This window comes from Photinus pyralis, unplaced genomic scaffold (assembly GCF_008802855.1).
Source record: "Photinus pyralis isolate 1611_PpyrPB1 unplaced genomic scaffold, Ppyr1.3 Ppyr1.4_unclustered_Scaffold1157, whole genome shotgun sequence".
Lineage (NCBI taxonomy): Eukaryota > Metazoa > Arthropoda > Insecta > Coleoptera > Lampyridae > Photinus > Photinus pyralis.
In genome coordinates, this window is record NW_022170962.1 from 1 (window position 1) to 23,839 (window position 23,839).

The 23,839-nt window shown below is 36.1% G+C and overlaps 1 protein-coding gene and 1 long non-coding RNA gene across 3 annotated transcripts; one reads left to right on the top strand and one right to left on the bottom strand.

The window, feature by feature from the left end:
* The first annotated feature begins 11,098 nt into the window (after nucleotides 1-11,098).
* LOC116181587 lies at nucleotides 11,099-12,561 on the top strand. 2 transcript variants are annotated; one of them, XR_004147289.1, is made up of 3 exons: nucleotides 11,099-11,219; nucleotides 11,265-12,034; nucleotides 12,083-12,561. It is a non-coding gene; the product is annotated as an uncharacterized LOC116181587 (long non-coding RNA). The 2 variants fall into 2 exon arrangements; XR_004147288.1 differs by having other exon boundaries at nucleotides 11,276-12,034.
* Nucleotides 12,562-20,893: 8,332 nt separating this feature from the next.
* Nucleotides 20,894-22,762, bottom strand: LOC116181586. Its single transcript, XM_031501958.1, has 4 exons — nucleotides 22,454-22,762; nucleotides 22,164-22,410; nucleotides 21,630-22,114; nucleotides 20,894-20,983 (listed from the first exon to the last, which is right to left on the bottom strand). The coding sequence occupies exons 1-4, from the start codon at nucleotides 22,760-22,762 to the stop codon at nucleotides 20,894-20,896; spliced, it is 1,131 nt and encodes a 376-aa protein (XP_031357818.1).
* Between the last annotated feature and the right edge of the window lie 1,077 nt (nucleotides 22,763-23,839).

Below are 23,839 nucleotides of genomic sequence, written 5' to 3' on the forward strand. Positions count from 1 at the left end.
ATATTTCTTTTCAATTTCCTTTTTAGATAAGGCACGAGAAAGATTTCCTTTTCATCATACAGTCCACTTAATCGTTCGTTAATTAATCCTTTGTACCAGTGCGTAACACATTCATAAACCTAAACTACGATTCCTGTTATTCATATACTGTTAGAAATGGTTTTATAGAAATGTCAATCGATGAGAGCAATAATCACGAAGAGGCTGATACAAAAATAGTCCACCATGTGTGTACCTAAACTTGATACATATTCAAAGACGAATGTTCTTCTTAAAACTTCTGATACAGATGTTTTAATAATTATGCTGTGAAACATAGATCATCTTCAAAGCGACGATCTCGAAATTTTTATGGAGTATGGCACCGGAAATTCAAAAACACATGGAATTGGGGCCATCTTTATGCACAAGTTTACCTGGGTTTCATGCATTGACAGGATGTGATTACTACTGATTACAATCCGTCATTTTTTCAAAAAGGCAAGATAAGACCGTTTAAAATATTAAAGAAAAATGAAGAATATCAAAAAGCATTGAAGGATCTTGGGAGTTGCTGACATATCTGCTTCACGAGACGAAATTTTTCCAATTTTAGAAAAATTTGTTTGTGAAATTTATGGCTACAAAAATATATCCAACATAAATGCTGCACGATTTCAAAAATTTTGTTCTACTTACAAAGTTTGTAGAAGATGAGCCTTTTAGAAAGTCTTTGATCCATCTACTTTGCCTCCGTGTAAAGTTGAACTGGAACATCTTCTAAAAACGCAATATATAACGAGTATTTGGCGAAATGCACATTTGCGATTGCCCAGTTCTTTAACACCGGCACATCAAAAATGGATGGCTACTAAATACTGATAGACTTGATTTTCATTGGTTTGATGGAGACTGTATGCCCCAATTAGTATTCGATGCTATTATTAATGAAAAAACTAATGCCGGCCATACATTAGCACACGGCGGTGTGCGGATCTAATCCGTCGGACTTGGTCGCCCATCAAACGTGCGTGTGTATGTCATTGTCCGTCAATGTTCGCGCACTGTTTATCGGACCAAAAGTCCTCGTGAGCGAGATTGAACCCGCCCGATTTTTCGGACAGTTTCGTTACAGTTCACGCGTAAATTTTAATCCCGTTTTACAATTTATGCAAGTAGAAACCTATACATAATATCATACAGTACTTTACTCTATGATAATATTGATGTTTTTTATTTCCAGATTCAAGAAGACCGAAAATATAATTCAGAGGAATATATTCGCGGCTTGCTCGCAAAATATAAAGACTTTCCGTGTCTTTGGAAAGTAAAGTCAAAATGTTATTCAAACAGCAATATGAAGGGAGACGCATATAAAGAATTAAGCAGGCCTTCCACGTGCATTCATTTCATCGAACTTGGAGTGTACACTCCTACAAACAGACCAAGTTCGAACGTGGAAGTGGTCATCGCGCAAAGTTTGCATCGTTCTTGGTGCGGAGCGAAGAGTTTTGCCAATCCTAAACTCTTGGCGTGGAGCGATGCTGGGCGCGCGCGTGGATGTGGTTGTCGCTCCTGGAGTTAAGACATAACTGAGACGTGGAAGGCCTGCTTTAGTAAAGTACACAAAAGACACAATTGATGAACATGCCACAGTTGATGTGATAAAGAAGAAAATTGGTACGCTAAGACGAACATTCAGAAGAGAACTACTAAAAGTAAAGGAGTCAAAGAAATCCGGCGCAGGGGGAGACGATATTTACACTCCGCATTTATGGTACTATAGTCTACTGCTTTTCACGTCTGATCAAGAGGAACCCCGTGACACAATTTCTAATGATATTGCGCTGGAACTCAACGACTGCAGCTTGCAGACAGACTAAACACTTTTATTGCCTGAGTGTACCACTCTGATATCTCGTTTCTGATTGGAGACCGCGTGCGACAGACCTCCAGAAACTGTTGGTGAGGTGACCCAAATCTGCCCGCGTGACGGATCGCGAGTGGACAAGCGGGGTACCGCGTCCTGTGACATGCTTCATAAGAAAAGCATCAAACAATTCAACGAGCCCTTGAGGCAAAATTTTCCCGCTGACATTGTCCGACGGACCAGATCCGCACACTACACCGCTAATGTATGATCGGTTTAATACTGTCGAAAGTATCACTACAGGTGAGCTTAAATATATTTTTTTTGCATTCCTTCGTTCTAAATCGCGTTTTCCCAATAAAACACGAAAGTCGGGAACGTCAATTTTACAATTGACTATCTACTTTCGCGCACTAGTGCCTAAAAATTCAACGAAATTATCTATTTAGTGCGGATCATAAACTAATAAGTAGTATGATGGAAGAGTAAAAAGAAAATATAAATACACTTTACAACATTCCCTGTAGTACAGGGGCTAAAATAAGCTTAAACCAGAAGTTTTGAACAATAAATTGACATTTTAAATTTCTAGATCTCTACTTTATCGGCATAGAGGACTTCATTTTTTCAAAAGAATTATAATGTCGCAGAAATCTCGCGAAAAGGATTTGAATTTATATAAATTCGATTTAACTAATCCGTGCAAAAAATAGAATACATGTTACGTGCGTGAACAGTATTTGCTTGATTCGCGCGAGATGCGTCGCTCGTGCGCGTTGCGCACTCGCGCCGCCAAACTTCGCGCTCATCTGCAAAATAACTGTTCCCGCACTAATAATGTAAATAACTATTTCCTTTATAATTGCAGCATTCGTTCTTCACAGATAGTGCAGCGGAGAGAGCCGCGAAATCGAAAAATTTTTTCGGAGTAGAAAGAATTGGGACCCACACCATTTTGTTCAGAAATGTTTGAACCTTCAGAATCTCGCTTTACGACATTTTCCCGTGGTCCTGACAAAAGTTATAGGCCGCTAAAGTTGAACTTTACTCATTTTCGCGCGCGCGACTAGACCACCGAAAGTATTTAATTATTATTATTAAGTATTTATTTCAAATAAGCGAGTTAGCGCCGGCTCTCCGCTGCACTAAGACCATGCAGAAGATTCCGAAGAGGAAGAAGGAGAAGAGGAAGCATCTTCCAGCTCCGATAAGTTCACAGAAGAATCTGACGTTGAATAAATAAATAAAGATAATTTTTTATACTTGTTTGAGCAAATAACACCGCTATATCGTAGGACGCAGAAAGCTGCCCATATACGCACTCTCTCTCACACCGCAACTTACCTATATAGCACTGTTCACTCACATCTTCTGGATCACCTGGCAGGTAGAATGTCTCACCGAAATTTAATTAAAGTAAGTACTTAACACTATTACCTAAGCCAGAAAAACGCCATCTACAATTTGGTCTTCAGCGGCATCTATCTATCACCAATTGAACACGAGTGGGGTATGATGGGTCGATGGGGATGTATAAATGTAACAGAAATAGCAACTCCCGGAAATCAATTATGTTTTGGTATATATTACCATTTTAATAAAAGTGAAAATGAAGTTTCCAGCATTTTAGATAGGTAAATAAGTCGTTTCACTAACTAATAATAACACTATTTAGTAACGCTGTTCACTTGGGCACAACATTCATTCAATAGTTATTTACCTGAAAATCAGGAAAATGACATTAATGTAAGTTCCCAGTCAAGTAGTGTCATTTTACGATGAGTTTTGTATTGCATTTTTCCTGAAATCGTCTTTTTTCATATAAAATTTCTAATTATATAAAACTTTTTATTAATGGTATCATGTCAGTTTTGATCACAGGTGGTAAGAAAAGTAGTTTGGTAAAGTGATACTGATACTGTCATAGAAACAAAAATTTCCTGACAACGTGGGCACATGAATGAATGTTTCATGATGATTTCAAGAAAATAAATTTTTTCTATTTCGGTGTTACAATGAGAATTTTGTGCAACTGTTTTCGGCAAAAACAATGTTTCAATGAGTTCCATTGTAACATTGTTTTTGGTAACTTTTCATCTCTAAGTTGGCAGTTCGCCAAGACGTCAACGTCAAATCATCAGATGTGAAATCAAATTACGTAAAATTTATGTGTTTTCCTTGATTTTTGGTACACGAAGAACTTAATACATTCCAAATCAGCAGTTTACACATCCACCATAAATAAATTTATCTACGAGTAAAAAAATACACATTCACGGAATTTAAAGATTCCAAATGTCAGTGTTGTGTTTATCTACGCTGCCAACTTAAGACGGGAGTCGAGTACGAGTATTTTAGTAAATGACCGATACGCGCGCTAGTTGTCCGTGAATTGAAAAAAATCAGAGAGTAAAACCAAATATGCGAAAATTCTATGCACATTGCTCTTCCAGCTACTCACGAGCTACTCAAAATATTCACTCTTTTTTGCGTGTAGGTGGCAGCAGTGTAATTTAGCAAGAACTGTACCTTTGTTTTGAACCGCACTCAAGTGCTTATCTGCGTAGTGGTAGTGCCGAGGGGTAAATCACTAGTGGAAATAGGTGTACAGGTACGTGGAAATAAAATGGAAATATGTGGAAATAAAGTGGAAATAAATGGAAATAAATGGAAATAAGTGGAAATAAGTGGAAATAAATGGAAATAAGTGGAAATAAGTGGAAATAAAATGGAAATAAGTGGAAATAAAGATGAAATAGAACGGAAATAAGTGGAAATACAGTAGAAAAATTTCAATTAGCTACAAAAACGATGAATCATACTGAACGAAAAAGTGTTAAGTTTACTTAAGGTACTTTCTATCCCAAACTCTAAAAATGACGAATCAGGTAGATATCCTTCAACGAAAACAATACGTTTTTGTATTGGTAACTCGTAAAACCGCCTCGAAAACCGTCTAGTAGGTATCCTTTTTCAGCACTGTAGGCAGAAGTTGCAGTATTGCACAACGGGTGAATATTTTTAAATTACAGTTGTAAGCGAAGTTATAGTAACGGTTGTACCTCGTGGCTACTAGGCTACAATTATTAATTTTAATAGCATAGTGTGGCGCGAAGTGTCAAAAGCAGTGTGCTTGGTAGTGTGCTCGCGAGTGTGCTCGGTAGTGTGCTTTTGATTTGAAGACGGCAAATCTGAGGACAAATCTATCTTTTTTATGTTTATTATATCACAATCAGAAGAGGGTAAGAACATTTTTTTTCTCCTTAGAACATACATTAACATAATCGTCTTTTAGTTAAAAACCGTCACAGAATGCCTTAAATGATTTAACATTGAGGAATAATTGCATAAGTTGCCATAGCACATTTCGGATCCTTAACACGGTTTTTAACTATGGCGTCTAATACATCACCTGAAAACGAAACCCGAGACGAAACCCCTACAAGTGCCACAGAAAAAGGGGAATTAGCAGATTTATATGAACGGCCGGAAAATGAATTAAACATTAAATTACCTCCCTATCTAAAAAAATTGCTCAATCTAAACGGATACGACAGTGCCTCTTTATTAGCTACAATTAATGACAATGACATATTAGAAATAGAAACCTTTGCTAGGGAGACTTTACCAACAATCATCAGTGAATCTGATTATGAAGCATATTACGGAATTTTTAAAACAAACGTGCAGGCTTTTAAAATAGTAAGTGGTCATAGAAAGATGCTTTCAATGATCTCACTTTTTTACAAAACATTACTCCAAAAAAAAGAATCAAATCTGAAACTGGCACCGTCACCCGCACCAATACAACTTTCTTGTGAATCTGCAACAACCTCGGCAACAACTAAATCTATAACCGAATCGCAAAATAAACCATTAATATGTTTAAATGTTAATATAAATGATGAAAATTCACACATTAAGCACATCGCTAGAGATTTTTTGAAAAGCAATTTCGGGTATGCTGCGAATGATGAAGATTTAGAGACGAAAATCAACATAGAAGGTAATGGGTCATTATCAGGTTCTATACGATGTTTTAAATGTGGTAAACTAGTGAAAATCTACAAAATAGCCAGAAACAGCAATCAAAAGGCTCGTTGGATTCTTACAAACTATTACACCCATTTGAAAAACCACATAAAAAATGAGGGTCGATGTCAAAGCAAAGTGCGAAAAGATCAATCTCGGGAACAACACACCTATCCGACTATAGAAAACTATTTCTCAGCAACACCGAAGGTCAAACCTGGTTCACACTCTCGCTCACACCGTAATGATCTTCAAACTGTTCCCTTGGAGGGGTTATGTGAACCCGAGTGTGAACCACAAGCTGGTCCATCATCTGGGTCCTTAGTAAAAGTGCACATCTTACGCGATATCACTATAAAAAAAGGAAAATATGTTGAAAATGTCACTGAAGATCTGAATGATCTGGAAAATCAACAAGTAACTTGTTCTAAAGGAAGAAATGATGTGGACCAAATCGAAGAGTTCATTCCAAATCAACGGATTCCAGAACCCAAACAACGTAAACGGGTAAGGGTGTTAAGTAGTTCCAGTAACTCCGAAAGTAACTCCGAGGGCCATTCATATAATAGGCAACGTTCGGATTTTTGTAAAAGCAGAGCCGCGCAAATCGAGACGAAAACAACTCACGGCTGTGCTGAAACATCGACCGATAAGCTATCGAAGAAATTGGTTTTGGTACAAAGTACTGTACAAGGACATGAAGACGCAATAAAAAAAGAAAGCAAGTGGACACAGAAAAAATACAGTAGGAAAGAGAGAAGACGTCGATCACGTGAAAAACAAGATGACAGACAGCCACTCATCTCAAATTATGCAAAACATTTAAATGCTTCGGAAATGATATTAAAAGAAAACAAACAATTAAGAGAAATGATCATGAATATTCTACCGTCCCATAAAACTGAACATGTTGAAGATAACCTAAATAACACAGATTGTATCAGTTCGTTTTTAAAGATACTACTGAATACTGCTCTCCAAAATAAAGACAGAGTGAGAAACAATATGTTTGATCCTAAACTTTTACAGTTTTGCGTGTATTTATTTATTGTAAGTGGAAGATTAAGCTACGAAACTCTACACGCTAACTTACCTAGTTGTATACCCTCGACGTCGACAATACTTCGAAACATTCATAATCTTCATCACACACAAGAAGGAAAATTGCAATTTTTAGAGTTGAATGAGTTTTTACTCAAACGGAACTTACCAAAAGTAATATGGGTAAGCGAGGACGCTACAGCAATTACGAACAAAATACAGTACTGTTCAAAAACTGATAGTATTGTTGGATTTGTGAAACCATTGGGTCCAGACGGTTTACCACAGGAAAATATATATCCAGCTTCTTCAGCAGTGGCGATTCAAAAATACTTTGAAGAAAATCCCCGTGCAAATTACGCGTACATAATTATGGCACAAGTTCCAATTGATAGGAGTCCATCTTTTTGCATAGGAATCTTTGGAACGGACAACCGATTTACACACCTTGATGTGTCACGACGATGGGCTAAGATACAAAATGAAGCTAAAAAGTATGGAATCACCGTTCTAGGATTTTCTTCTGACGGTGATACAAGACTGCTAAAGGTCATGAGAAAGACATCGAAGTTTCACTGTGACTATACCGACCAGAATAATGATATTGGTGTTAAAGATCTTGTAGACGGCGAAGATTGGAAATCTCGGTGGAAATGGTTTAATATGAAAATGGATAATGACAATATTTGTGTACAGGATACTATACACATCGCAACAAAATTAAAGACGAGATTCTTAAACCAGAATGTAAAGTTGCAAATGGGAGATTTGGAAGTTTCTCAAAATTATATAAAGCGACTTATAGAAGACGAAACCAAAGACAAACACCTATTGACTCTCTCTGATTTAAAGGCAGATGATAAGATGAATTTTAAGGCTGCCGAAAAATTGTCATCAGAACTGGTTACGTCCTTATTAGAAAAAATGCACGACGGTGTAAATGGAGGAGCTGCAAGAGCTACTATCATATATTTGAAAATAATGCGTTACGTTATTAGATCTTTTTTGTTTAAGGAAGAAACAATTAAAAACAGAATTCATTGCTTGTGGTATTGTGTATTTTTCCTAAGGATTTGGAGAGATTGGTTACACAATAACGATTCTGTCTCTTCTCAAAAATCTTTTATTTCTTTAAAGTGCTATTTATGTGTCGAACTTAATGCCCATGCAATGATAAAATTAATTAGACGGTACAGAGACGATAAAAATTTACGAAACTGCAACTTTACTCCGTGGTTGTACAGCTCCCAGCCATGCGAACAAATGTTTAGGGCCACTCGATCGTTGACTTCTACATTTTCAACAATAGTGAATTTCAGTCTTCTGGAAATTTCCCAAAGAATCAATAAAATTCAATACATTAATAATGCAGTAGCAGATTTGTGTGATAACTTTGTATTTCCACGAGAAATACACAAAAAAATTGGTGGTATGCAGCATAGTACCGATGTATTGCAATTCGACCATATAACAGACGATTGTATCGAAGACTGGGTTAAAAATTCTTTGAATGAAGTAAAGAAAGATTGTGAGCTATTAAATATACCTTTCAACGATTCATGGCAAAGTATTAAATATTTGCATAGCTACCACAGTGATGACAATGAACAACTTGAAGAAGGTGATACAAACAATACCCAACATATTTTTGGGATCGCTAATGAGGATACAGCATGCAACAACAAAACTAACTCTTTCGATGAAGTAGTGAAAAATGGAATAAACGAATTATTAACTGAAGACTCGATTTCTATGGAAGAGAATGAACAACCCGATGATGTTTCTAATGATCTCTTGAAAGGCTTTGGTGATACGTTACAATTAAAGGACTGCGGAAAACGTGATAAGAATTCCTCTTTTATAGATGTAAGAGTTGGCGATAAAGAACTCACTATTCGAAAATCATCGTTATGTTGGCTTCTGACTAATCAATCTTGCAAGATGAGTGCTGATCGGTTAATGAGATTTCGAAACTCTCAAAATTCTCCAGTGGCAAACAGTGATCATCAAAATAAATATGACCCTGTCATAGTCAACGAAAACTATTATGCCGTATATTACTATGACAACTGGTATATTGGACGTGTCTTAGAAGAACCATCCCCCAAAATGTATGTAATTAAGTTTCTTAAAGAATCGTTAGATTCATACGATTGGCCAAAAACAGACGACATTCAGAATGTCAGTGCAGAATATATTTTTTTTGGACCTATCACTATGTACGGTACAAAACCTATGACAATAAGTAAGTTTGATAAACAAAAAATTGTGGTCAAGTACAAGGCTTTGAAGCGCAAAGAATGTAATGATAAATAATATTACTGTTGTAGGTATGTATACCTATTCTATATTACTCGTTAGATTTTAGTTAATTAAGCAATATGTCATACTAATTCCGTTTTATGTATATTAACCTCAATATTAACATTATTAACTAGAACAATGTGCATCTTATTTTCTTATTATTCTTTTGCGTTAAAAATAGTTGTTATGAACCATTTTTTAAGAAATAAAATAAACCTTTTTTCAAATAAAAGGAAATTTATTTAATATGTGGAAATACAGTGGAAATATGTGCAAATAAAATGGAAATAAAGTGGAAATGTATGGAAATAAAGTGGAAATATGTGGAAATAAAGTGGAAATATGTGGAAATAAAGTGGAAATATGTGGAAATATTGTGGAAATATGTGGAAATATTGTGGAAATATGTGGAAATAAAGTGGAAATATGTGGAAATATTAAGTGTAGTGGAAATAGGTGTACACAAATTACCTGCGTGATTTACCCCTCGGGTAGTGCGTTTGCATTTTTGCAATATGAAACCGGACGCTGTCAAGCAATTTTTTCTCACGATCTTACGATTCGACTAGTACAACCAAAGATATTATCTTTGGTACGGTACAACTCACGATATTGTCTAATTACACTAATTACAGGAAAATAAGAAGTACATCTGCTCGCTATATCGGTTTTGTCAATTTTTTTTCTAAAATAAAAACACAATAAACTCATAAATAACTGCCAAGGCCAACGTCCGGACCCCGAGGGCTCGGAAGGCAAAGGACTGAAACTGAAAACAAACCAGATCCCAGATCTTTTATAAACAAATGTTTGTAAAACGGCAGGATGCCATAGTTAGACAAAGTTCAAAAATGTACGCAAAGTATACGTAATTCTAATTTAATATCCACCTTACAAAACAAAGCCTGATGTTGCGTTTTTAAATTAGACAAAATTAATAACTTATTTACTAAGAAATACTGTTACGATCCTAATCGTACAAGCAGAGTACACAAATCGAATTTGTCTTTCATTATTTCACAAGTTGAATCTAAATCTATATTTAAATATACGACGTTGAATAAATAACTAGGTTTATCATATTATTTTTCGAACGGACAACTTTTTCATTGACACTCTTGCGATAAAAAAAACCAACACGACCAAAGTGCACATGCACTCCACCCCACTTTTTCTTGGAAGCAATAAATCTTTTTGATGCGATAAGATCGCACCCGTCGCCGCGCTTCATGCGATCGTGTCAGTTTTGTGAATTTTAGTGTGGTCAGTGAATTTTTCGTTTATTTTGTGATTTTGAGTAATAAAACAATATCTATCATGCGTGAATATTCTCGTATTCGTAAAAAGAATCGCCGTGCTAAATCGGCAAGAGCCAGAAGAGCTAGGGAAAGCTCTCAAACTAAAGCCACGTAAGTACCTATCTGAATAACACCACTTTATAAAAATCAAATATTTTACCACAGCAATAGTTAGTGGGTCATTCCATCTCAAATCGCCCAGCTAAAAAAACAAATTGTCGTGTTTAATTTTTTTCGCGATATATGATGAAAATAATAAGACACGTTTTTTATAGATCAATACGTTTTAGTCAGAAACCGAACAATGAATCTCAGATGGGTTCCACAATGGAATTGGATAATGTCACTGAAATGGAACTACAGCCATCGACATCTACCTCATCCATGCCAATTCAAGAGAAATCTATAGAAGATGCAGAACTTGAGTCTGAAAATTCTTTGCAAGGATTACACAGCCACTCGCACAAGTTGTAGTCTGTCTAAGAGAGTGAATGATTGGACTAAGATAATTGATTTGGTGATATGCCAGAAATCAATACAATTACCTTGTCACACGCCCTTACAAAATTGTTATCTTCGAATCAATAACAAATATTTCTTTCAGAAATCCAAACTGGATTTCTAACGTATATGGTAGGCGTAAAACTTTAGAAGAGCGTTGGGATGGGAGATGAACTACAAGCAGAAGCAGCAAGGTATAAAATTCATTTCTTATTTTTAAACAATGAGACGTCAAAAAGTGAAATTTTAGGATTGAGGATGAGGCTTAGGAAATTGAGACTGATCCTGCACCCAAACCTATTATCACCGGCAACAGAATAGTGGAATTAAATTATGTACTTAATTGGGCTTGTAATCTGCAATATGAACACTCCAAAATCTGTACAATGGGCAAAGTGGGAGTTTTAAATGAGATTGCAAAAAGTACAGGATTGGTGAGCAAAATCGTATTTGGTTGCAACGCATGTAACAGAACATATAACTACTACACCCGAGCAGAAATAAATCAATTATCAATGTAGGAGCGGTTTGGGGAACATTAGCTGCTGGCAGCACATATAGCCATATGTCAGAATTGCTGGCTTGCATGGACATTCCTTCCATGTCTGCAGACATGTTCTATAGCATTTAGAGAGAGCTTGGCCAGGTTAGTCCTATATCATCTTTCGTTATCTTAGTTATTATGAGTAAGATTCTACAATCTATTGTTTTTGTCAATTTTGTAAGAATGGGAAAATTCGCTAATAAACTCCATGCTAGCTGCAGGAGCCAGAGAGAAGGAAATCGCTATACAGAAGGGCAACGTTTGCACAGATGGTACACCATGGATCTCAGTATATTTGGACGGATCATGGAGCAAACGTTCCTATGGTACCAACTTCTCAGCACTCTTTACATTTATATAGCTCTTGTTTTCCTCCGTAATTTCTTAAATTCTCGTACCGCATTCATTAAAAAATCGTTCTTTTCAGAACGCATAAATCATTTACATTTTACAAACGTTTTTAAGGTAATGATGGGTTTTCCTATGATTTCGTCATTGAGGTTAACTTTGTAGAGTAATTGTGATTGACAATGCTTCCTATCACAGCAGAAAGGTTGAGCAGATTCCAACACTGTCATGGCGAAAAGAACACATTATGAACTGGCTTATGGAGAAAGAAGTGCCCATTGAGGACAACATGTTGAAACGAGATTTACTTGCTGCAGTAGCTGAAGTGAAGCCTCGATACGACAAGCACAACTTGATGTTACAGCACAAGAAAGAGGTCATGAGATTCTCGTTTGCCACCATATCATTGCGAATTAAATCCCATTGAAATGGTGTGGGCACAAGTAAAACACCATATTAAGATGAATAACACGACATTTAAGGTAAAGAACATGCAAGAGTTAATCAAACTTGGTTATGAAAAAGTCACGATTGAAAACTGGCAACATTATATAAATATACAGTGAGTTTTTTTAAAATGCGAACATAGGAGTTTACATGCAATGTAATTTCCCTATGTTCGATTTTTAAAAAAACACATCAATCTATGAGGTGTGCGCGGTTCACCTTCCCAAATCGCGCAACTTGTGTGACTATGAACAGCAACTCTAATAGTCTTTATGATGAAGAGCACTCGGTAAGATTTCTTTAAAGAAGCCATGTGAGGCCACAGCAACTTTAGGATACATTTCATTTTTCTGAAACTTACGATAACTTGACCTCACAGGCCACGCACTGACACCACAACTCATTGTGAACCAACCTTCAATTATTTGTAGGTCATGTGCACCTGGTATTCTACTAATTTGATCTATTCAATACATAAATGAAGAAAATAAGAAAATAAATACCGAAAACAATTACAATAAATGTTCGAAGTGTCCTCCTTGACATTCTAAGCAATAACCTAACCGATTTCGTAATTAAATTGGACGGCGGTATTTTTAAAAATGTGACAATCTGTCAATTGTATCTACTACTCATTTGAACTACTCAATAGATTGATGTGTTTTTTTTAAATCGAACATAGGGAAATTACATTGCATGCAAACTCCTATGTTCGCATTTAAAAAAAATTCACTGTATATATAAATATAAAGGGCATTGAATGGATGTGGATAGCAGATAATCTTCAAGACGATATTCAAGCTTTTGTAATTAACGTTACGGAATCTTCTTCAGATGATGATCCAGAGTCCAGTGACAACTGATGAACAGATATAATATAAATTGTATTGGCAATGTTAAATTGTGATATAAACTATTAAATTTTCGTAAAATTTTGTTTTCTTTAATCTTTATCAGAGAGTAAGCATGCATAATTTGTATTTTGAGATTGAGGTTAGGAAGTGTGGTTGTTATACCGTAAAAATCATCTACGGTAATATAAAACTACAGGCACTACATCAGTAACATATGTTTGGCAACTATGTAGTGTTTTCCCATAAGCTCCATACTGAATTTGGAGGTTTGGACGCGCTATAGATGCAGTTAAACATCCCTCTCAAAACGTCAAATGTGACAAACGTCAGACCCTCGCGTAAGGTTGCCAGCTCACTTCTACGTGATTGGTTGTAGGTTTCTGACGTATTTAGTCTGAAGCGTTTCAAATTCGGACTAAAAACACATCTTTTCAATGATTTATTTTTAATGTACTTTGTGGATCAGAAATAAAAAATGAAGGCGGGATGACCCCATTGTACCATGTTACAATTGTCCCCGGTCTCCCCTACTATGAATATTGCCTTGCAAACCTCCGGAATGATTGCTGAAAGAGTTGGTTGCGGTATTCGGAATAGATATTGAAGAGACATAAAACTGTCTCCAGTAGCGAGAAAACGCAATGTAAGAGCGAGACGTTCGCCAGCAGAAATCGATTCACGAAACAGCGTATCCTGTCTTTTTATAAACGGTCTCACCAAATCCAACAAATTGTTAAAATCAGCAATATTCATGCAAAGAAAATGTTTGTATAAATATGGAAGTTCGTCTTGTAGCTCTTTTAGCAATTGGGCGTAGCAGCCGATTTCTTTGCGACGTTTCACCCAGTCACGCACCCAAATACTTCTTCCAGCACGAGGTCTTTCATTCTCGGCATTTAAGACGAAAAATTCAGCAGCACCAAAAATACAAACCATCAATGCACTTTCTTCTTCCAAATCACACATTTTCCAAAAATAACAAAACACTTTCAGAAAGAAAACAAGGAGACCACACTTCACTGTGTATTGTTTCATATTTCTACACCATTATCTGCTTTTTTCTACTAAAACAACGGAATTTTACTTCTTTAAATCAATTTCAGCATAATATGTCATCAAAATTTATGTGCAGCAAATATTTGCCATCAAAAATATTTTCGACAAATTGTGAAATCAGTGTGGTGGCGTAGCAAATATATTTGCTACAAATAAAGCAAACAGACTTTGCTAACTGTTTGGCAAACACAATTTTAAGCAAATATTTGCTATAGTGTGATGTCTCCAGCAAACTTATTTTCTCCGCGTTCATATTTGGACAAATATATTTTCTAACTCGGAGCAAATATATTTTGCTAAGTGTGATAGTAGCTTTAGAATCGTGTTTGTAGCAGTCTTTATTTATGAATCTAAGCTGGGCTTATAGCACTCTTGTGATAAACTTGTATTGATACAGATTCAATCATGAGCACTTTGGTTTTGCAAAAGTTTTGATAGATGTTTGCAACTGTGTTGGCTGGGATATTCACATGCACCTTGAAAACTTTTCAATATTGAAATGAATTCTTGACTTTTCAAGTAGGTACGTTTACAATATTGAAACATGTTTGTATTGTGGTGTCAACATTGTTAAGGTGGGTTCATAGCTCTCCGTTGATGTTTCCGTTTAACCGTTAGCCAATCAGAAGACAGTAAATTTTTAAATCGTACGTCGTCCGTTATGATGGTAAAGTTGGTTAAAGTTGAACATTTACGTTTCCGTTGGTAGGTTTTTAACAAAAGGTTCATAGGTCTCCGTTCGGCGTTCATTCATTTCCGTTTGTTCGTTAGCCAATCAAAAGACAGTAAATGTTTAAATCGTATGTCGTCCGTTTACGACCGAAAAGTTGGTTGATGTTGAACATTTACGTTTCCGTTGGTCAGTTTTTAACAAAAGTGACCTTAAGGTATTACATTATATCGAGTTTGAAAGATTCGAAGACTAGGCAGCATTTCTGTAAATTAAATATTACTTAAATACTTAGGGACCTTAAAGATGGTAATGTAGTATACCTTATTACTACGTTAGGTATTTGACCAAGTACCTTTGTAGGATGAAATATGGATTTGTGATTTTTGTAACGAAGAACTTCCCATAGGAGAAGAGACTAATCATGATTGTTTTAATGGCGCAGAGGACCTTTACCAAATTGGCGAAGGAAATCGTTTAACGACGATTAATCCCAACGAAACCGAAATGTAAGCACCTACCAAATTTTTTGTAACTAGAAATCACTACTTAGGTACCTATTGTGGTGATATCGCGCAACGCGCGCGCAAACAAGTTTAGCGACGCACGCTAACCACTCTCTCACTTGTCCAAACCGCGCCCCCACCGCCTACGACGGCCTTTATAAGGAGACGCGCGACAAGTGGAATTCATTCTAACCCGGCTTTCTAGTAGGGAAAGGCTCATAAAGACCAGCGCTGCTCTATAGCCTGGCAGAAAGTCCCCGGCTACATAGTAGGGGCATCAAGACGGCACTCCGACATCGCAAGGTCCATGCCACCGACTCCCACGACGCCGAGAGCAGAGCGGAAGGCCCGCCGCAATGCAATAAGGCACGTCCGACAGCGATCGCCGATGCCGCGACTATTAAGCCCTCTACCGCCATCGCCAGTCAAACGACCACCAGCACCCGATCGTCCAACGTGGAAGCTAATACTGATCGAGACGCCGACGCCCTACGCCAGGGTTGCTCTGAGCCGCCTCCCGAACAACGACCCACGACGGAACATCAAACGCCATCGACATTGTACATTATTGTAAATATGTTTTGTATTCTAGTTATAAATAAACCCACCATTAAAAGAACCACAAAACCGCCAAACTATAATACCTTCTAATACCTATTTATATTTAATAAATAACTCGTTTCATTCTACTTTTATAGCCCTATAGACGCGAACGAACTCCTAATTTGCGAGATTGAAAAACGACCTTCATTGTATGACCACCGTCTACCATTAAAAGAACGAAATCGTGAAACTATTTCCAAATTATGGAAAGAAGTACAGCACGAGTTGCAAGGTGGATGTGTAGTTAGATACGTTTTAAAATTTACGAAATTTTATTTGTAATTTACAGGACATATTAAGGATGTGAACTTAATACAAGTGCGGTGGAGAATCCGGTTCTGCTAGTTTATGACGGACATTCTACCCACATTGGTTTACAGCTTGCAGAAAAGGCAATTCAAAATAATGTGGAAATTCTTTTGCTTCCACCTCATTCCAGTCACCTTTTACAACCCCTCGACCTAGCAGTTTTCAAATCCTTAAAATCAAAGTGGGACGATTATCGGTGCCACTTCGGTATGCGGTCTACCGTCTAATATGTGGTCTACGGCAATTTAGCTGATTCGGCATGCGGTCTACGTACAAAAACAAATTAGAGAAACTATTACAAACATTACTATTTTATTATATTACTTAAAAATAAAGTCATTACTACTTAATTAGGAATGCAAAAACAAATTAGGGAAATTATGACAAACTCATTACTATTTCATTATATTACTTAAAAAGTAAATAATCTTTGAAATAAACTCATTACTGCTCAATTAGGAATGCAAAAACAAATTAGGGAAATTATGACGAACTCATTATTGGTCAATTACGTAGTGCTTATACTAAAACCTTTAATGACCTATTTTGGTATAAAATGAGCCCCAAAATGAAGATTGATTTAGTTGCAAACAAAATGTTGCTAAAAGAGTTTTATCAAACTGTCATTTCGAGCGAAGCAGAGGCAGTAGCATTTCTACGAGCGAACGGTTTATTACAAAATGTTGAAGACGCTGAGCCGTGCCATCGATGTGGGGCAGAAATGGAAGAAAAGCGGAAACGAGATCGGGGTGGTGAATATAGACCAGTTCTTCGCTGTCCAAGGAGAGGATGCCAGACCACAAGATCAGTTAGGCATGGCACCCCAACCGTTTTTTCCATTTCACCGACTTAAATGGAAAAAGTTAACTTTATGTCAAATTTTGGAATTGATGTTCATGTTCATTTTGGAACTCGATTTTGACACAGTAATGAAATTAACGGGGAGAGGAAGTGAAGCTATAGGGGACTGGTACAGCATGTGTCTGTTCCTCTGTGATGTCAGTGAATCGCCGTGGACAGCTTCGAGGTACGGAAGAAGACCCAATCCAAATTGACGAAGCCAGATTTGCGGGCAGAAGGAAATACAACAGAGGACGAATATTAAATGGAGACCATCCAGCAGAATCAGAAGACAGCGATGCTGAAGCGGAAAATAATCGGAATCATGGACGCCGAATTGACGGTCCGTGGGTCTTCGGATTAAAGAGTAAAGAGGAGGTCCGATATTTTTATGTTGAGCGAAGAGACAGAGCGACCCTAGTTCCCATCATACAAAGGGAAGTTGAAGCTGGGTCAGTAATTCACTCGGACGAATGGCCAGCATACGGCAATTACGGAAAATTATGTCGACCCACAAACAGGAGCACATACGCAAGGGATAGAAAGATCCTGGTTGGAGGGTAAAATCACGATTTTGAAAAAAATGAGAGGTGTTCCTGTCAGTACTTTGCAGTCCCATTTGGATTATGTTGCGTGGAAGTTTCTACGAAGGAATGTAGAAGATAAGTTTATCGCTTTTCTGCACGATGTTAGAGATGTATATGTATAAACCATTTAAAATGTTTATGTATTGTCAGTTGACCCTACAAATAAGTTTTTCAAAGATTATTTAACTTTTAAGTAATATAATAAATTTGTTTGTAATAGTTTGTAATAAATAAAATAATATATAAATAATAAATAAAAAGTTTGTAATAGTTTCTCTAATTTGTTTTTGTACGTAGACCGCATACCAAACTAGAAACTCTGCCGTAGACCGCATACCGAAGTAGCACCCGATTATCTGTGCAAGCATTTGAGAAACACCAAATGTCAGAAAATCTCGAAGAAAAAAATGGTGTCATAAATTGGTAAATTATGGAATGAATTTGATGTGAATATAATTAGAAATGGGTTTAAAAAGGCAGGCATAAATAGAGGCGTCATTTCTAAAGAACAATACCATCCACAGGTGTGGAGAAGATGGACTGATTCTCATTTGCCAAAGACGACTAATGTGCCGGTGGGAAGTGAAAATGGAGTTGAAGAGGATGGAACAAGGGGGGAATCAGTGGAAGATACAAGAAGAGTATTTTCACCACAACTTTCCGAGATTGACATCAATGAAAATCTTAATATGTCTGATAAAGAAACTAGCTTTGAGACGTTGAGACTCTCAAAAATTTCATCAGGAAAAGAAAAATCTGAGACAAGCGAAAAAGAACTAGAGTTTCTTTAGGATCTACGCTAATAACATCAAATGACTGCATTGAGATATTAAAAGAAAAAGAAGCAATAGAAGAAAAAAAGAAGACTGAAATAGAAAAAAAAGAAAAGGAAAAACTGAAAAATCGTAGGCAAAGAAAAAGCAGTGGTTCTAAAAACCAAAAGAAAAAGAAAAAAATTATAGACTATACATCATCAGAAAATGAAGAGTCTGACTCTTTAGCAACATTCTCGGCAGAAATGGAAGAAGCTGAGGAAGAAACAGAAAATGTGCCTGAGTTAGCATCACCAGATAACGACTTCTCACTTGCCAGTTTAAAGCCAGGCGAATCTGAATCTGAATATTCCTAGACAAAGACTATAAAGGTTTTTTTAGGAGTTATTCAAGAAGTCAATGAGCTTAGAGAAGAATATTTTGTGAAATATATGCGTTCCATCGACACATTAAAAAAACCTTTAAGTTTCATGAAACGGATCAAGACATATTCCATTTAAGGAGATCATGAAAACGCAGATACCAAGTTATTTTGTTGATAATAGGGGAAGGTACATTTTTGAGAGTGCAATTAAGGATATTGTGCTTTTCAGTAAATATTTTTAATACTTATTGCTTGTTTTTTAATACTCACAAATCGCTTTTACGTTTTTGTTTATTTATTTAGGTCTTAAAAATATATGTACTGATATATTGCTTATTGTTCCTTTTAAATAATATTCACGTTGTCTATTTTTAATGACCAAATTTGAAATATATTTCGAGTTAAATTTCATTTGTTTGTTTCTCAGCAACCGTAAGAGATAATTAAGTTCTGTAAAGACCAACAAATTCGCAATAAATTCAATTATAGGCACTTGCCCAATCCTACTGAACTGTGACACTTAATAACGATTTACTAAACAAATATGCACTTACCCCCACCAGATGGGGCAAGTGCATTGTAATGCAAACATTTTTAATTTATTTTATTTATATTTTGTGTCTTAAATTGCGGGGTTAAGTGTTACTTTGGATTTATACGGTATTTCGTAATGAATTCAATGATATATACAACAATATAATGCATAACGTTAACCTAAAGATATCCTAAAATAAAGTCGATTATATAATTTCACACATGCACTTACCCCAGTTGACCTTAAGTGCGTTTTGTTTGTTAGATGTGTTTGGTTTTTTGATTGTTTTTTTTTTCATGAAAGTTAGTTGAAGGGGTAAAATGGAGACAGTGCTTTGGGGCAAAATGAGACAATGTCCTCATTTTACCCCAGAGACTGGCGGGAATTACTAATTTAATGAATTGTCTTCTAAAAACTAGAAATATCGTTGGAAAACATGCGAAATTATAAAAGAAAGTCGGATCGACAGTCGTGGTGTGAAGAACAAATGTTGCAAGCTATACAAGTTGTAGTTGGTGGTGGTTTGGGGACTCGAAAGGCTTCAATCCAATTTGGCATCTCAAAAGCAACTCTAGAGAGACATGTTAAAAGATACGCAATGGAAGGAGAGGCAGCTGCAAAGAAAGGTTTGTTAATAATAGTGAAAAAACCCATGTAACACTTTATTACATAAACGTTACAGGAATGGGCTCAAAGTCTACGATTTTTTTATCTGCTCAAGAAAAACAGCTGGTAGGGTATTTTAAAACAATGGAGGCAAGATTGTTTGGGTTAACAACTAATGACCTCCGTAAACTAGTCTTTCAACTGGCATAGTACTATTTAGTATGATCTTTAGTTTATTGTAAACAGCGAAGTAAATTTACGGAAACGATACGCATATGTACCTACGAGTTACGGTTTATGAAATATTTACGTATCCGTTCATTGTAAACAAACACTCATACGGTTTACAATTTTTGAAAAAGGGTTGACATGAAGTTCCACACACAGTGCATCCAACATGCGTAATATTAAATTGTACGCAGACGCAGAAGTTATTTTGATTTGATGTCAATTATCAGCTGTTTGTTTAACGTTCGTGCAAAACGCAAACGAGAGTTTCTCTCGGGCAATATATAAGTGCACTGTAATAAAATGTATCTAACTTCGGACCAATCAACTATAACATGACAGAGTAACACAAATGGAAAATATGCTAAAGCTTTGCGTTTATGCACTAAAAAATGGTGTATTTGCACTTTAAAAAAGATTTATGCAGCTTTATTAGTATGTTCTACAAAATGATAGATTCGCACTTTGAAAAAATACATTCCAACTTTAAAAGTATGCAATATAAAGTTATAGTAGATTATTATATTTATGCATATATAAAGTATAAAAATAGCTATAGTACAAATCTGTAGGTACTAAATACTCATTTATTGGATTATTAATGCCTTTTTAGCTGTAGTTGGCCGCCCTCTCTTCCTCTTTTGTCCAAGTGGAACACTTTTAGCTTCAATGGGTACTTTGGCTTTTCCTAAAATAACTAATAAGCCTAATGAATGTTCGCATATGTACTCTTTCAAAAATCTTGAGCAAGTACACTGTGACACTAACTCTTCATTTTCAGAGTAGCAAGCTAATTTTAATACCGTTTGAGATTTTCGAAAATCATCAAAACATTCCCATTTAAGATAGGTGTTCTTCCAAGTCTGCATTTCTTCTTGGTTTAAAACTTCTGTCGCATTCGTCGATTTTGTATAATAGATAGTCTTCTCATTGGATTTTTCTTCAAACATTTTTGGTTTAAGTTTTACCCATTGGTATGCATCAGTCCAGAGTTTTGTTGTCAATTTTATAGTTGAAAAAAATGGCTTGTAATTCGGGTTTTCTGGATTTCGCTCATATGACCATTTTTCAACTAATGAAGTTCTTAAAGCTTCCATAAACTGACCTACTGGAAGACGCTCCCTTAGAGTATGTTCTTTTTTAATTGTGGCGTTTATTGATTCGAGGCCATTGTTAGTGCTTGGGAAACGAGCACATGCACCTTCATACCAAAATCGATTAATTCCAAGCCATGTTTTTTTAAAATAATTAATGAAATCTTTTATCGCCTGATGGTTTGTGACATTTTTGGACTCCCATTTTTTCAAAAATAGATTTTCAGCAATTATGAACACTTCGTCGTCTATGCAGAGCTGCAAAGCATGAAGATCTCTTCCGATTTCTGTTTTTTCTGTTATACCGCGAATAACTGAATCGACGTTTTTCAAAACATGAAAAAAACATTGAAGTCTTCGAGCTGGAGTCCCAAATACTGATTTAAAACCGTTTGTGATTGCTACACTTGCATCTGCAAGTAACACATTTGGTTTCCAAATCATCTGATGAATATTCATGTACGATTGCTTCATTGCTTGAAATATAAAAGCAAAATCAGCTTCTGCTTCGCCAAAACACACTGCAACTGCTAACGGATGAAATTTTCTGCAAATATCTGAAGTTCCTACAATCAGGACTGGATATCCTTGCCATACGAGTTTGTACGTGGCATCAGCTTGAACTTTATCCACTTCTCCTAACAGCTTTAGAAGTCTTTTGGTCGATAAAACAATTTTCAGGTCTTGTTTCAGAAAATCGGCGTCGTCAACATCAATTTTAAAATCTAGAAAAGACAGACTGAGTATTACGTTGTAAATTGTAGCATTATATACCTAAAACATATGGTTGATCTTCGTTACTAGGAACATTTGAGTTTGCGCTGCACCAGTTGCTTAATTCTCCTGCCGAAATAGTGGACGCTCCAAGAGTTTTTGAGCGTAATGAAGTTAAAAATGTTTTTAACTGCGATTTTACTGGTGGCTGCTCTTTCCTTGCACGGAAAGCTGCAATGATGGCGTTAGGCTTTTTGATTCCGTCATTATACAACTGACGCACTAACAACTTTGCCGATGTTGCTATCTACGTGATTAGCATGATCACATTCAGTTTCAAAGAGTGATACTTTCATATTTTCGGAGTGGTACAATAAATATCTTCCCGCGGGGAATTCATTTCTTCTATACTGCCCGCCCGTACATCTGAATGTAACCTTTAATCCATCCACCGAATTGTACGAAGTAATTTTCTTCCAAATTTTTTCATCTTCAATGCACTTCTCTGCCTCCTTTGCGTCATCAAATACAACTTGTTTGCGCCACACCCTATATTTCGCGGGCTTTCGCTGAACAGGTGGATTTCCATCTGCATCACTATCATCAGATAAATCTTCATCAGACGGTACATTTACGTTAAGCTCTTGCAATTCACTCATGGTTACACCCACCCAATCACAAACTAACCTTAGTTTCTAAAAAAACGGATATACACCTGCACAGTACCTACTGCTACTGCTTTGTTGATTTCGGACTTCGGTAGGACTTGTGCCTCAGAGTTCATTCGTTCTCATCCGTGTATGTTCGCGCGCATGTTGCATATTTCATTTCTTAAGTGCAGACCTGCCGTTTCTAGTGCAAACAATTTTCCAATGGTGGTGAGTAATTACTTCATAGTTAAACACAGATAACACAAGGTTACACATATTTAATATCAGTGGACATTTTTGTTCAAAGTGAGAAGTAGTTCTTGATAAGACAACTACTATTACTTATAGTGCATTCTTTTTTAATTAAGTAGAATTGATATATCGAAAGTGATTGCAGGTTTATCTTTGTGTATTTCCTTTTCGTAAAGTTTGAAATATTTGTCTACAGTTTCATTATGTTTTTCAAAGGTGATATATATTATCAATTGTGATAAATGATTTTAAAAAGTTATAAATGTTTTTATATAGTTTATTAGGTACAATTCAAAGTTGTCTACCTTTTCTGCAAAGTGCGAAAAAATTCCACCCGTTTCTCTCTCATATAACTAATAATGGCAGGGGTTAAAAAAGACGAACAAGTAAAAGCCAATATGGCATGTATGTGGAGTATGTTGAAAAATATGATTTCTTACGAACTGGAAAATTATCATTTTCGCCCACAACAACGCCAAAATATGATCATAATCTTTGGGTAGAATTAAGAGACAAGTTGAATGCATGTGGCGATGGACCAAGCGGAGCTGGATAACCTATAAATACTTGATGAACCCTTAAATACAAATTAGGTACTTAATTATCTGCACACGGGATGAAACATTATTTTACACTTCTTCAGCATTGTCCAGCGCATTTATTACTAAAATTACTCCGTTATGCATGTTATTATTTGAATAATATTAGATCAGACGAAAACTTTAACCTAAAAAATTACTTGAAAACCTCTAAACAAATACCATTGCTATCTTTTTACAATATTGCAATTTTATTGTAAGAAGAAGATTTAACAAGATTGCCAAGGCACGCGAA